The sequence below is a fragment of the Canis lupus genome, chromosome 32 (assembly GCF_048164855.1).
Source record: "Canis lupus baileyi chromosome 32, mCanLup2.hap1, whole genome shotgun sequence".
Lineage (NCBI taxonomy): Eukaryota > Metazoa > Chordata > Mammalia > Carnivora > Canidae > Canis > Canis lupus.
The window spans coordinates 41507775-41522350 of NC_132869.1; the positions used below are offsets into that span (position 1 = coordinate 41507775).

The following is a 14576-nucleotide window of genomic DNA, read 5'->3' on the forward strand; positions in this document are numbered from 1 at the left end:
TGCCCTGCTGCATCTTGTGTCTTCATGTGGGCCTGTGTGGAGCTTCACTGGGGGGTGTGGAACATGGCGGTAGGGTGGGTCAAGTGGGTTTGTGGCCTGTCATTCCCAGAGGCCAGAAGTCACACACCTCTGTGTGATTCTCCGAGGCAACCTTGGGTAGGCCTTGAAAAGGCCACACAGGCCACCTTGCCTGTCCTATTCGGAGGAGGAGTTCAGAGTTGCCTGAGGAAAGGAGGAAGTGGAAGGCTGGATTAATGGATGGGGGGTGGTTTGGTCCAGACAGTCACTGCAGGCAAGGGCAAGGGTAGCAAGGGTAGAACACAGAGGGACCCCACCTCAGCTCTCACTGATGGAGACTGGCAGCTGACTGAGCAACCTCAACAAACACAGGGCTTGGGGGGGGGGAGGGTTGTCTCTGGATGGTGAAGAATGAAGATGGCAGAGAGACAGCAGCGAAGGGTACCCCGTATGCTCTCTCTGCTCTGGAGGAGCGTGTGCCCTCCATTTAGATCACTGTGCTGGAATTTTTTTTTTAAGACTTTATTTATTTATTCATGAGACACACAGACACACACAGAGAGAGGCAGAGGGAGAAGCAGGCTCCATGCAGGGAGCCCAACGTGGGACCCGATCCCGGGTCTCCAGGGTCATGCCCTGGGCCAAATGGCAGGCGCTGCACCGCTAAGCTCCCCAGGCTGCCCGAAAGTGCTGTGCTGGAACTTTAAGTTTCTGGTCATCCTTCAGGATTCAGCTTGAGTGACTCCTCTGAGGGCTTCTCTGCCTCTAGTTGTTTGGTCCCTCTGCTTCATGGAGGATCTTAATTTCCTGTCCCCCTGCTTGTCTCAAGAGCAGGGACAGGTCTGATTTAGCTTTTTTTTTTTTTTTTTTTAAGATTTTATTTATTTATTTATTTATTATTTATTTATTTATTTTAAGGATTTTATTTATTTATTCATAGAGACACACACATAGAGAGAGAGAGGCAGAGATACAGGCAGACGGAGAGGCAGGCTCCATGCAGGGAGCCTGACGTGGGACTCGATCCAGGGTCTCCAGGATCACGCCCTGGGCTGAAGGCGGCGCTAAACCGCTGAGCCCCCCGGGCTGCCCTCTGATTTAGCTCTGTCACCTGTGCATTTAAAACACAGGAAAGCTCGGCAAAGCTCAGTATTAAGTGCCCAGTGATGAGCAGTGCGTACGTGTGCGGTGAGGAGGGCAGATAGGCCAGACCCCGGAGAGGGCGCCAGCCCCACGAAGAGCAGCTCGGACCTGGCGTTCGCGGCAGGACTCCCAGGTGGACTACAACTACCAGGAAGCAGAGAGGTAGACTACAACTCCCAGAAGGCTGCGCCTCACGTGGGTAGCAGGCCGCTCTCGCGTGGCTACGCGCTAGAGCGGAACACAGCGGCAGGGGCGGCTGAGATATCGCGGTATTTGGGGCTGCGCGAGCCGCCCCAGGCGCGGGTGAGGACCTTGGGGGCTTAGGGGGCTGTGTCCTCTCGGCCCCGCGGTAGGAGCCCCGGGAGCCTCGCTCGCTGTCGGTCCGCGACTGAGTGTGCGTGACCTCACTTTCCGCCCGCGCGCGTGTCTGTGCGTGTGTGTGTGTGGAGGCCGTGGGTCCGCGGGGGCGTGTGCTCGCGTGTGTGACCTCAGTCTCCTGTCTGTGCCCGTGAAGCTCGGGTCGCCCGTGTGGGTGGACGGAGTGAGGGGCTGGGGACGCCTCGGCGCTGCGCTTGCGGTCGGCCGGCGCCTTAGGGACCTCCGGCCCGCGTCCCGGTGGGTGTGTATCTGCCCGAGTGGGTGTGTATCTCCCGAGTCCAGGTGAGTGTGTTGAGTGTGTATCTGCCCGAGTAGGTGTGTATTTGCCCGAGTCTGGGTGGGTGTGTATCTGCCCGAGTCCAGGTGAGTATCTGCCCGAGTGGGTGTGTATGTGCCCGAGTGGGTGTGTATCTGCCCGAGTCCGGGTGAGTGTGTATCTGCCCAAGTGGGTGTGTATCTGCCTGAGTCCAGGTGGGTGGGTGTGTATCTGCCTGAGTCCAGGTGAGTGTGTATGTGCCCGAGTGGGTGTGTATCTGCCCGAGTCCGGGTGAGTGTGTATCTGCCTGAGTCCGGAGTGGGGTGTGTATCTGCCTGAGTCCAGGTGAGTGTGTATTTGCCCGAGTGGGTGTGTATGTGCCCGAGTGGGTGTGTATCTGCCCAAGTCCGGGTGAGTGTGTATCTGCCCAAGTGGGTGTGTATCTGCCTGAGTCCAGGTGGGTGGGTGTGTATCTGCCTGAGTCCAGGTGAGTGTGTATGTGCCCGAGTGGGTGTGTATGTGCCCGAGTGGGTGTGTATCTGCCCAAGTCCGGTGAGTGTGTATCTGCCCGAGTGGGTGTGTATCTGCCTGAGTCCAGGTGAGTGTGTATCTGCCCGAGTGGGTGTGTATGTGCCCGAGTGGGTGTGTATCTGCCCAAGTCCGGAGTGTGGGTGGTGTGTATCCGAGCGTCCCACTGCTGCTTTGTGCTGCACTGTGATTGCTCAGTGCTGTTCAGACTAGGTTAAAGGGTGGCCCTATACTTCCCCTTAATTTAAAAATTGGCAAAATAGAAAAAGCCTTTGTGTGTTGGAGTTTTATCCCCTAGATCTGCGTAAAAGTGCTGAATGGTGTTTCAAAATTTTGCCACAGAAAAACTTCCTAGTGTCCTGAGATGTATTTAGAGGCCTGTGCCAGCTGATAAGCAGGAGAGATTCCTATAGTTGGGGAAGTAGTGAAGGTCTTGGGAATAGGGTTTTTCCTCACCTCTCTTGCCAGTGTGTGGCTCATAGCCAGTGTGTGTATGTGTGTGTGTGAATTTGATATTTAATTAATATACAGTATACATATATATTGATATACAAGGCATAGAATACAAATGTATAAAATATATATAATATAGTGTATAATATATGTATATATCCCCAACATGTGGGCTTGAGGAGGAGTGCCTGAATGGGATTTCAGAAGCTGCAGAGTCCAGCTTGCCTGCCTCTAGTGAGAGAGAAGAGCAGTTTTATTTTTTATTTTTTTTAAAGATTTTATTTATTTATTCATGAGACACACGGAGAGAGAGAGGCAGAGACACAGGCAGAGGGAGAAGCAGGCTCTGTGCAGGGAGCCCGACACGGGACTCGATCCCGAGTCTCCAGGATCAGGCCCTGGGCTGAAGGCGGTGCTAAACCACTGAGCCACGCAGGCTGCCCGAGAAGAGCAGTTTTAGCAGAATGCCGAGGCCTTGAGCTCTCTCTCGAGTTCCTTGTCTTACCTCGGGGACAGGAATTTAAAGTGTCCTGTGGCCTTTAAAAAAATTTTTTTTTAAATATTTTATTTATTTACTCACAAGAGACACAGAGAGAGGCAGAGACACAGAGGGAGAAGCGGGGCTCCCTGCAGGAGAACCTGATGCGGGACTCAATCCCAGGTCTCCGGGATCACAACCTGAGCTGAAGGCAGACGCTCAACCACTGAGCCACCCAGGTGCCCCAGCCCTGTGGCCTTTTAATGTCTTTGGGTTTGGGGCAAGGGTGACATTTTGGGGAGCTAGAAGCTGTTCATTAATAGTGGGGCGGAGTATAGTGTGTTGACTGGTTGGAGATGGGGTCAGAGCAAAAGCCTAGAGCCAGAAATGAAGGGCTTTGACCTCAGACTAGAGATGACAAGCACTTAATGGATCCCCGAGCCGCTCATGTTTGGTTCTGCTTTGTCCTAGGCCCCAGCCCCTCACTGTTGCTGTGTTGGGCAGTGCTTGTACCACCTGGTTCTCTGTGGCTCCACACGTGCCCCTACTGTGACTGGCAGGTATTCCTGAAACCTTTACTTAACTCTGCCTTCATTACGCTCATCAGAGGAGCCTTACAAAGCACAAGCTTGCCACAAGCAAGCTCTGGATCTGCCTTTTTTTTTTTTTTTTGAGAGAGAATGTGTGCATGCTCAAGCAGGGGAGGGACATAGAGGGAAAGTCTTTTTTTTTTTTAAGATTTTATTTATTCATTCATTCATGAGAGACAGAGAGAGAGAAAGAGAGAGAGAGGCAGAGACACAGGCAGAGGGAGAAGCAGGCTCCATGCAGGGAGCCCGATGCGGGACTCGATCCCAGGACTCCAGGATCACGCCCTGGGCTGAAGGCAGGTGCCAAACCACTGAGCCGCTGAGCCACCTGGGGATCCCAAGAGAGGGAAAATCTTAAGCAGACTTCACAGCATGGAGCCTGGCATGATTCTGGACGTAGGTTCTATCTCACAACCCTGAGATCGTGACCTGGGCCAAAACCGAAGAGTCGGATGCTTAACCTACTGAGCCACCCAGGTGCCATTGTCTGGTTCTGTCTTTCTAACAGAACCTGCCATTTTTCTGGCTGTGGCTTACCTGCATGAGAGGTGCCGGGAGCTGGAGGCTTAGTAATCATAGCCTTCAGCTCTTACAACCTCTCTGCCTGCCAACTCTTTCTGCTGCTCAGGAGTTCCTGAGTCCAGCAAAGCCCAGAAAAATCAGGCACTATCCATAGTTACCTTGGCTGTGCAAGTAGGTGGTTCTACCAGGACCTGGCTAGAGTAGCAGACTTAGTGGTTTGGGATTTGATCTTTTTTGAGAGTAAACAAAGAGCTGCCAGCTATCACACTTCACAAGACTCTTAGGTTGAACCAGTTTGATTTTGCTTTTTTTTTTTTTAATTTTTATTTATTTATGATAGTCACAGAGAGAGAGAGAGAGAGAGAGGCAGAGACACAGGCAGAGGGAGAAGCAGGCTCCATGCACCGGGAGCCCGATGTGGGATTCGATCCCGGGTCTCCAGGATCACGCCCTGGGCCAAAGGCAGGCGCCAAACCACTGCGCCACCCAGGGATCCCTGATTTTGCTTTCAAATATTGGTTGAATTATCCACTTTCTGTTACTCAAATACATCTGTCCCTCACCCCTGACACCCAGCCCACACTCACTTTTCTCTAAAGGTAAGTAGGCTTCGGTCCTTTTAAACCTTGCTCATCAGGCTAAGTAGTAAATCTTGGGCTATACCACCTACTGTGGGGAAGCAATTGAAATCCCTAACATGGCTACATGGCTTCATGCCCTAAGTTTTGTCTTTGTTTTTAAGATTTATTTATTTTAGACAACAAGTGTGAGCAAGAGGAAGAGAGAGAATCCTCAAGGAGACTCCCTTCTGAGCATGGAGCCTGACTTGGGGCTTGATCCCAGGACTCTGAGATCATGATCTGATTTGAAATCAAGAGTTGGCTGCTTAGGGATGCCTGGGTGGCTCAGTGATTGAGCATCTGCCTTCAGCTCAGAGCGTGATCCCCCGAGGTCTGGGGATCCAGTCCCACGTCGGGCTCCCTGCAAGCCTGCTTCTCCCTCTGCCTGTGTTTCTGCCTCTCTCTGTCTCTCATGAATCAATAAATGAAATCTTAAAAAAAAAAAAAAAAAAAGTTGGCTGCTTAACCAACTGAGCCACCCAGGTGCCCTGTGCCCTAATTTTAAGTGATTACTTTCAGTAGCCTCTTCCTTAGAAATGATATCAGCTTGATGTAGAGGCGGTTCGGGGACTGCAGAGATGAAGTTCAGCCTGTGGTGCGGCAGGAATCTCCCTGACCTGGCACCAGTTGGCTGGGGTGGGACAGGGTCAGGGTTTGAGATCTGGCAGGTAGGTGTCCCTGGAGAGTCAAGAATGCCTCCATCACCTGAGGGTGCTAATCAGCGTGCTGATTAGTCCTGGGAAGGAGCTGGCTGATTGGCTTTCTAGACCTTTCCAGTTGCGAACAGGGCTCCCCGAGGCCTGGAGTAGACTCATTTCTGTTCTGGGCAAGCCTGGCCCTGGCTGAGGCCCTGATGTAGAGCAGAGACTGAAGCAGAGCTGGCAAACGGGGGAGTCTTGCTACCGGGAACTGGCTTGTGCTTAGCTCCTGCTGATTAATCCCTGGGTCTGGGCTTCTGGGAGATCTTTCCAGGTAGGAGTAGGATAATCCAAATATGATCCTTAGCTCATGTGGGTGTGTGCCTGAATCCTGAAGGCAAATACCGGACAAAGCGGTCCTCGGGAACCTAGGGGCCTGTGGAGAGAAGAGGAAGCCCCTATGGGTGTGCAGCCACGGAGGTAGTGATTCACAGATACTTCCGCCTTGGAGTTTGCCTTGGTTTCCCCTCCTGCTGCTGCCTGTTTTGAGTGCATCTTCCAGGACCCTTGTACAGAGAGCGCCCACAGCTGTCTTTCACACGTTGACTCAAGTTTCTACTGGAAGGAGCGTCAGAGATCACCTGGCCCTACCTCTATGTTTTTCAGATGAAGAGACAGGTCCAGGGAGGGAAGTACCTGGGGCCAAGGTCACACACCAGCCGAGGAGCACGACAGGGGACAGGGCCCAGGGTTCCTGATGCACCAGCCAGGCTTCTGTGTCAGTGTCCTGTGCCCCACCCTGCTTTAGAAGGTACAGTTGATTATTCCTCCAGCAGTTCAGGACCCACCAGGTGCCTGGATGTTGGCAGTTAGACCTGGTCACACATTCAGGGAACTTGCTGGTGACGGTGGTGGTGGTGGGGAGTGGAGAGGGAGAGGCAAGGAAACAGGAACAAATTGAATCACTAATCACCAGAAAGGTGCATCTCAGAGAAGGGCCCATCTCAAATTATTTCAGTTGTGACTTCTGTCTTCTCGACTCATCTACAGATTCCCTGAAGACAGTGGCATGTCTTCCACAATTCCTTTGCCCAGTGCTAGATGTCATTGGCCCTCAGATAGTTGCTGATGGAGTGGGTGCATTTTGCTGACCCAGCTTGCAGACTGCGGGTTTGGGTGTGTCCATCAGCAATATTATCTTAGACACTCCCTTCTAGCAACATCTTCGGGCCAGAGGAAGAGACCAAGCCCTGGTCCCATGGGGATGGTCAACATCCCCTTTATGCTTGTTTCTTCCTGGGCTTAGATTTGTAGAGTGGTGTCCAGTTTGATCCACAGGGACAGTGACAGAGGCAAATCTCTCCACTCCCTGGATCACCGAAGTCCTGTTGCCTAGGGTTCACCACCTCTCCGGTGTCCCTGAACCCGTCCCATCCTGCTACTACCTTCAGTCAACCCAGCCTCCTCCCATCTTCATCTCCAGGGCCCCCTCCACACTCGGCACCAGCACTATCTTTCTAACATGAAAACCCGCCCTGGCCCTCACTGCCCTTGACATTGCCCTTGACCTACTGCAGCTTTACCTCCTGCCACCCCCTACCTCCCATCACTACCTCACTACTAAGCTGCTCCTTATTCCCCAAACCCACTACCCTCCTTAGGCCTCCTCACCTTTGTGAGATTATTCCTTCCTGCATAGTTATTTCTTTCTTGCTCTGGGAAACGCACTCATCCTTCAGGACTCAACCTGATGACCATTTTTGGGGGTCTCTGAATTCCTCAGTTACTCCTGGGCAGCCACGGCCCCTGGTACCGACCCTCCTCGCACCCCTGGGCCGTATTACATGGTACTTGACCTCATCAAATTGTGTGCCCCCAGCCGCGGGGACTGCTATCCCCTCAGCAACCCCAGTGTCGTGCCCAGGGTACTCGATACATTGTGGTAGAACGTATGAGTGAAGTGGGTGCCCCTTGTTCTGCTTTTAGATTTGAAATCCTGACAGAGCCTCGTGGAGGCCAGTCCTGGCAGGCGCCGAGGATTTGAAGCTCTTAGAGCCCACATGGAGCCCAGCACCTCATGTCCGGCCGCCGCCCCCTTGGTGAAGAGACCATTCCATGTTCTCGTGGGCGTCACTGGGAGTGTTGCAGCCCTGAAGTTGCCTCTTCTGGTGTCTCGGCTATTGGACATTCCTGGCGTGAGTATGCTGATTAGACAGCGTGGTGGTCTCTGATCGTGGAGAGCTGCCGCTCCAGGGGCCAGCCCGTTTTTATGCACTGCACGGGGGTTTTTTGTTAATGGTGGTGCGTGTGGAGGCCCTCCGTGTGCCTGGTGTGCAGGCGATGCAGGAGGCAGTCCAGTATGACCGGGAGCTAGGTGAGAGGGTGTGGATAGAGAATGAGGGGAGACTGGGAAAGAAACACCGCTGAAGGGAGGGTTTGGGTTCCCATGTGCTGACCCTGGTTCCCTGGGGTGCTGGTGTGGGAGGAGGAGCGTCCCCTTGCTGCCCCACCCCCATTTCACCTTGAACACTGTGGCTCTAGTCTCCCTCCTTGTTAGACACCTTGACTGTCCTGTCCGTTCAGATGCGCTGCAACCTCGGGTACCCCCTTGCCTGCAGCTCTGGTTTCAAACTGCTCCTTCAGGTGTTCAGAGATGCCTGTGGGGCACCTCCATTTTGATCAGTTTGATATAGTTATATACGTTTTTATATATTGGGGTTCTGGGGCAGATTCTTCTTCGGGAAAAGTTCAAGGCCTTAAGCGGTGTGAAAGCCAGGAGGTACTGACCTCATTTCCTTGTCTGGTCTCTAAGGTCTGTTGAACTCCCACTGGCTGCATTCCACCTTAATGGCCTTTGCTTTGGCCTGTTCCCTGCCAGGCTGTCACTGCCCTCCTGTTCCTCTGCTTCTCTAAGTTCTGCACAAAGACTTTACAAGAAAGCTTTCCTGGCCTGCCTCGGCCCATGTGGCTTTGCTCCTTTCATTTTAAAAACTCAAGTGATGAGGGGCACCTGGCTGGCACAGTGGGTAGAGCATGCAATTCTTGATCTCCGGGTTGTGACTTTGAGCCCCATACCGGGCATAGAATTTACTTAAAAATATATAAATAAAATACCCCAAAACAAAAACAAAAACAAACCCAAACCCCTCATTTGGTGTCTTAAAAACAAACCCAAACCCCTCATTTGGTGTCTTAAAAACCAGTAAAGTGGTAAAAACATATTTTGTTCAGAAAAACTATCACAATAAGGGAAAAGAGACCTCGATGGAGAACTGGGGTGATTCCAAATACAACAGGGAAGAGTAGGGGTTTCTAGTCAAGGAGCAAGTGAAGGGCAGTGGATGGAAAATTTCTAAGAGGAAATACCACAAGTCAGGAGGGTTCTGGCTCAACTGTCCTTCCAGGATTCTTGGTGCGGATAGGCCAAGGTGATCAGTCACCACCTGGGGGTTGTTGAGGGATGAGGAGCCTGATGTGATGTCAAGGCTGAACGGATAGCGAGGGTGGGGGCTACACCCACTGAACAGGAATCTTGCTCTTAAGGACCAGGCCTGAGGATGGGCCTAGTTAAAAAAGTGGCGCAGAGGAGCCTGACTAGAGTTTGGTCTGGGAGAGAATCTGGACCGAGATATGAGGGACCACAGGTCACGTTTGACATTGCCCACGTTGCTGCACAACTTGTGGGGTGCACTGCGCCTTCTGCGGTGGCACGGGTGCACGTTGCCAGGGCGTCCAGCAGGGGGCAGTGCTCGCTTGCAGGTGACCGTGTGGGGACTCCAGGCAGGGGTGAGAACTTTTTTTTTTTTCTTTATAACCCTTACTTTCCGCAAACTTCCCCCTGGGAAGTCACCCCCTCACTGTCCCCCTCATGCTGGGCAAGCGGTGAAGCAGGCAGCCAGGGATGGCAGCGAGTCCAGATGGGGGAAAGGAGGTGAGTCTTGTGGCTGCTGGGCACTGGAGCTGGTGGGCAGTACCACCAGTGGCCTGTCCCCTCTCCCGGAAAGGCCCAGCACTGTTGGTAGGAGTTGGTTAACTGGCCCCGGGAGCTGCAAGGAATTGTTGCAGCCGTGACAGCCTGTGCCCCTCTGGTGGGAGCCAGCCAGGCAGTTCCCTTTTCCCACACCCCCGGAGCAAGTGAGTTTCCGGCCTGAGGGCGCGCGGGGGCGCCTGGGGGCAGGGCATCCTATCCCAGGAAACAGATGGGCAGCCTTAGAGCTGGGGGAAATGGCAACTCCCCTGCGTCCTGCTGCCCTGCAGCCCGCCTTACAGCGCTGAGGGAAGGGTTGCCTGAAGCGGGGAGGCTCTCCATCCCACCGCAGGCCCTGGCCCTCTGAGGGGGACAGGCCTCGCCTGGATCAGGAACTGGGCTCTCCCTCCCTGGCCGGCGTCAAGCTGAAAGGCTGGCAGCCAGAAGGTCACTGGCCTTGGAGGGCGGGCTCCCTGACTTAGCCTCCTGGAGCACAGCTCCTGGCACACAGACGCGCCTGGTGGTGTTTGTTTCCTGTCCTTCACCCATCCTGCCGTGTCCTTTGGGCCAGCCACGTGGTGGGGTTGCTGGGGTTGGTGAGACAGCCCATGGGGGAGGAGCTGTAGGAGCCAGAGCCCATCTGCTCATGTGGAGGGGCCCGCCGCCCACACCACACCTGCCAGCTCATCCTACAGGTACAACAGCTCTCCAAGAAGCCTGGATTTGCTTGGTGGGGGCCTTGTGAGGTGTTGGCAACCAAAGGGGGGTCCTTGCTTGGCCTGCTGCTGTGGCCTCCCCATGCTCCCTGATGGTACTGATCCCCCCCATTGCCCTCTTTCTGGGTCACCCCAGGAGCGGTCTTTGTCCCATGGAAGGTCCTTCTCAGCTCTTTGCCTACATTATGAATTTACATGCTCAGGGCTTTCCTGAACTCCCTAGGCAGCTCTAAATTTTGGCCAGCAAACAAGTAGCTGAAGTGCGGGCTGCGGGGAGCTGGGTGATTCTGCAGATCTGGCTCATAACTGCAGGTGTGCCTCATTTTATTGTGCTTCACAGATACTGAGTTTTCTTACAAACCGAAGATTTGTACCAACCCTGCATTGAGCAGGTCTGTTGCTGCCATTTTTCCAACAGCATTTGCTCACTTTTTGTTACCTTTTGGTAATTCTCATAATATTTCAGACTTTTTGATTATCATGTCTGTTTTGGTAACCTGTGGTCAATGATTACAGCTTGCTGAAGGTTCAGTAATAAACTACTTTTATTTATTTATTTTATTTCTTTTGGGGGGGTGGGCAGGGGCTGAGGGAGAGTGAGTCTCACGACCCTGAAATCATGACCCTGAGATCACAACCAAGAGTTGGATGTTCAACTGACTGCACCACCCAGGCACCTTGCAATAAACTACTTTTAATTAAGGTGTTGTTAGAAGTGGAGGAGGGAGAGTAAAGTGTCCTCCAGACGGAGAAGGCACTTTGAGACTGAAAACTGAGCCACTCCATAGCTTTACAGAGATTTATTCAGGGTAACTGATGAGTGGGAGGGCAGGCAGGTTGGGTGGATGACGATCTGGGCGCTACACAGCTGTTCTCTGCCAAGTCCAGACCTTCACCTATAGCTTTTATAGAGTGAGGGGCATGGTGGGGTCAAAGAGTAGTTTTCTAATGTGGTGCCATCTGTGCAGCAGAGGATCTCTACTGGTTATCTAAAGTGATGCCCTCTGTGCATCACTTTAGGGAAGATCAGAGCAAAGCTTCCTGCATTCTGGTCAGGGCATACATTAACCACCTCACTCCTGGAGGGAGGTCATTGCACAGGCATGAACAAGATGGAGAGTCCAATATGGAGTCACTGTTGTCCACACTCCTACAGGTATGTATGTTGCTTTTCTAGACATAATGCTATTGCACATGTAGGAGATCACAGTATGATGTAAACATGACTTTTATGTGTACTGGGAAACAAAAAAAAATTATTTGACTGGTTTTATTGTGATATTTGCTTCGTTGCAGTGGTCTGGAACCAAACTTGTAATATCCCAAGCTATACCTATATTCCTGACTCACCAGTGTGTCCACGTATCCCAGGAGAGCCACTGGCTAGATCCAGACCAGGGAGATGGTGGAGGGGTGCTGGAGAGGAGCTGGGTTTGGCCTCATGACTCACACACCAGCAGTCGAGGAGAGTGGCCACTGTAAAGAATCCTGGGAGACTCTTTGTGGTGGGGGGAATTGGATAGTGGGGGCCAGCTGTACCTCAAGCGAGGCAGCCGAGCATAGAGGACTTCTCATGCTGGGACTCTGGGCAGCTCAGGTCTCCTTTGTGGCCTCAGTTTTCTTAGCCCTGTAATGGAGTGGGGGTGGTGGGCACGTTTTAAGCGATCCATCTCCAAAGCCTCTTCTGGCACTAGTGCTTGAAGAGTCTAGATGTGAGGGCAGAAAGGAATAGGACCTGAAGGAGCCTGGGAGAAGGTCCTGGAATGCAGGGGCTTCGGGGTGTCTCACAGCTCCACAATTGTCATGTGATCGGGCGGTAGTTCCGCCTCAGCACCCTGTCTCTTGGAGGAGAAGACGACACCTCTAGCTTTTGCCAGGGCGGCGTCAACAGGCTGCAGACAGCAGGGGATTTCTTAAGGTGGAGAAAGTCTCCCATTTGGGGAGCTGATGGGCCTTGGGCATAGAGAAGGTCATGTTTCTAGGAAAAAAGGTCCCACTCATATGTAGCATGAAGTGAATTCTGCCTCTGTGGAGGACCAGCTGGCAATATCTGGAAAGACCGTGCATTCGTGCCCTTGATTCACATGTAGGATTGAATCCTGTAGGGTACAGAGATTCACTGTATGTACACGATGTTCATTATAGCATTATTTATCATTTCAAAGCAAGACAAAAACCAAAACTGACAACAGACTGTCCAGGGATGGAGAGAGAGCTCTGGTGCACTTTTGGTCCAGCCTCATAACGGATTACGGGCCACGGTTCAGAGGATGGCTGCATCTCGGTGTCCGCGTGGCACCGTCCTCAGGATGGAAATGAAGTGCGCATGGTATGGGGGTTGGCACCGGGGCCCACAGGCCAAGTCTGGTCTCGTCACCTGTTTTTGTCTGTGAGCTAAGAATGATTTTTGCATTTTTAAGTGGTTAAAAAAATCGAAAACAAGAGTATTTTGAGACACATAAAATTACATGAAATTCAAATTTCAGTGTCCATAATGTTTTGTTGGAACACAGCCATACATTCATCTAAGTATTGCCCACAAGTGCAGTCTTGCTATTACAGAGTTGAGTAGTTGTGACGAAACTGAAAATAGCATCTGGCCCTTCAGAGAAAAAATTTGCTGACCGCTAGCATATTGTTTGGTTCCTTTTATATGTTCACATATCTGAGTTCCTGCCTGCAAATTTTCCTCTGGAGGTAGTCACCTTTGTGTAGAAATGGGGGCAGGAAGGAAGACTCGTATCTTGTATCATTCTGTTCAGTCTTAATTTTTTAACCTCTGTATGTATTTTTAAAGTCATTGGGACTCTTGGTGGGAATATTATGGAACATTCTTTGTAACTTTATGTATTTATTTTTTTCAATGTTCGCTGAGAAAAGGAAGCAGGAGACACAAGGCCTGGTTTGAGGTTTTCCTTTTTTTCTGGACAGAGGCTACCTGCCTCCTCTGTGGTCCTGTTGTGGAAGCTGGTCTGTTCAATAGTACTGCTCTGAGGCATTTGTTGAGGTGTCTGCTGGTTCGGCTGGCCCCTTCCATGCCTGGCCGGCTCCTCCAGGGAGGGAGCTCTGCAGTTTGCCTTTTGAGTCGCACCCTTGAGAATTTTCTCTAGCTGAGGAAGGGCACAGAGGGATTGGAAGCGTGGTCCTGCTTGAATGGCAGGAAGGGCTGATGAGACCAGAGCACCAGCTTCCCCCGGAGGCCCACTGGGAGGCCAGTGGAGAATGGCTCTCCCCACGGAGCCTGGTGGGAAAGGGCAAGAGGGCTGGGACGGCATAGTGAGCTGGACGCTAGACGGCCCCTGAAGGCCTAGTGGGTTAAATGGCTCATGGCTCAGAAGAGGAAACCGGGCCAGAGAGGAAGAGGGATTTGCCCTAGGCCCGCCCCCCACCCCCCCTTGGGGCAGTGAGCTGGAAAAACTGGTGCTTGGGGCCAGCTTTCTCGACTCCAGTCAGCAAGTGAACTTGAACGTGGATCTGGAGCATGGGCATTCTCTGCTCAAGCTGACCATGGCCGTGAGGATGAGAATTCCCAGGAAATTGTAGGCTCTTACCTGGTCTGCCTTGCTTCTTGGTCAAGGTCCTATATACCGCACCCCCTTGTCAGGCTGCGTCCTTGCCGAGGGCAGAGCCCATACCTTACCAGCTGTGGCCCCCATGTATACATAAGCTCAGTAAATGTTTGACAAGTTAAGACATCATCACCTGGGTGGTTCAGTCGGTTAAGCCTCTGCCTTTGGCTCAGTTTACGATCTTGGGGCCCTGGGATTGAGCCCCCACATTGGGCTTCCTGCTCAGCAGGGATTCTGCTTACCCCTCTGTCCTTCTCTCCCTCTCTCTCTCTCTTTCTCAAATAAATAAAATCTTAAAAAAAAAAAAAAAGACATTATGAGCTGGCATATGATGAGTTGGGACACCCACTCAGCCAACCGGAACCCCCTCAGGGATTCATTAAGGCCAACTCCTCCACAGCTCCCCACCCTGTGTACTGACTGCCCTGGGCACCACGAGTCCTTTTTCCTAGAGTATATCCACCACCCCCACGCTCAGGTTCGTGTCAGCTTCCTGGCTGGTCTTCAGGCTCTGGGCACTGCCAGGGCCAACACTGGTCACCTCAGTGTCAGGGTCCTCTGCTGTGTGTGCCAGCCCCCGAGGCCCAAGCCACCAAAGCTCTGGTTCCTTGCCTTGTGGCGGGTTAAGTCATGGTGGGCACTTCCTCTTTAGAATCCTCACCAGCATCCTGTGAAGCTATCATCACCTGCCTTACTAGAA

At 52.4% G+C, this 14576-nt stretch overlaps 1 protein-coding gene across 14 annotated transcripts in view; it reads left to right on the forward strand.

The window, feature by feature from the left end:
• The first annotated feature begins 1379 nt into the window (after positions 1-1379).
• The window catches only part of PPCDC (phosphopantothenoylcysteine decarboxylase), a 43137-nt gene continuing 29940 nt past the window's right edge, over positions 1380-14576 (forward strand). For 4 of the 14 annotated variants that reach the window (XR_012022962.1, XM_072809709.1, XM_072809705.1 and 1 more), the window contains exons 1-4: positions 1429-1555; positions 3726-3814; positions 6291-6435; positions 7611-7819. Coding sequence is in view for 6 of the 14 variants with exons in the window: in XM_072809709.1 (XP_072665810.1) it covers positions 7685-7819 (135 nt within the window). In the remaining 8 variants the exon portion in view is untranslated. Of the gene's footprint in view, positions 1822-1854; positions 1903-3725; positions 3815-6290; positions 6436-7610; positions 7820-8482; positions 9556-14576 lie in introns of those variants that run through there. The other 10 variants (XR_012022964.1, XM_072809711.1, XR_012022963.1 and 7 more) reach the window with 10 other exon arrangements.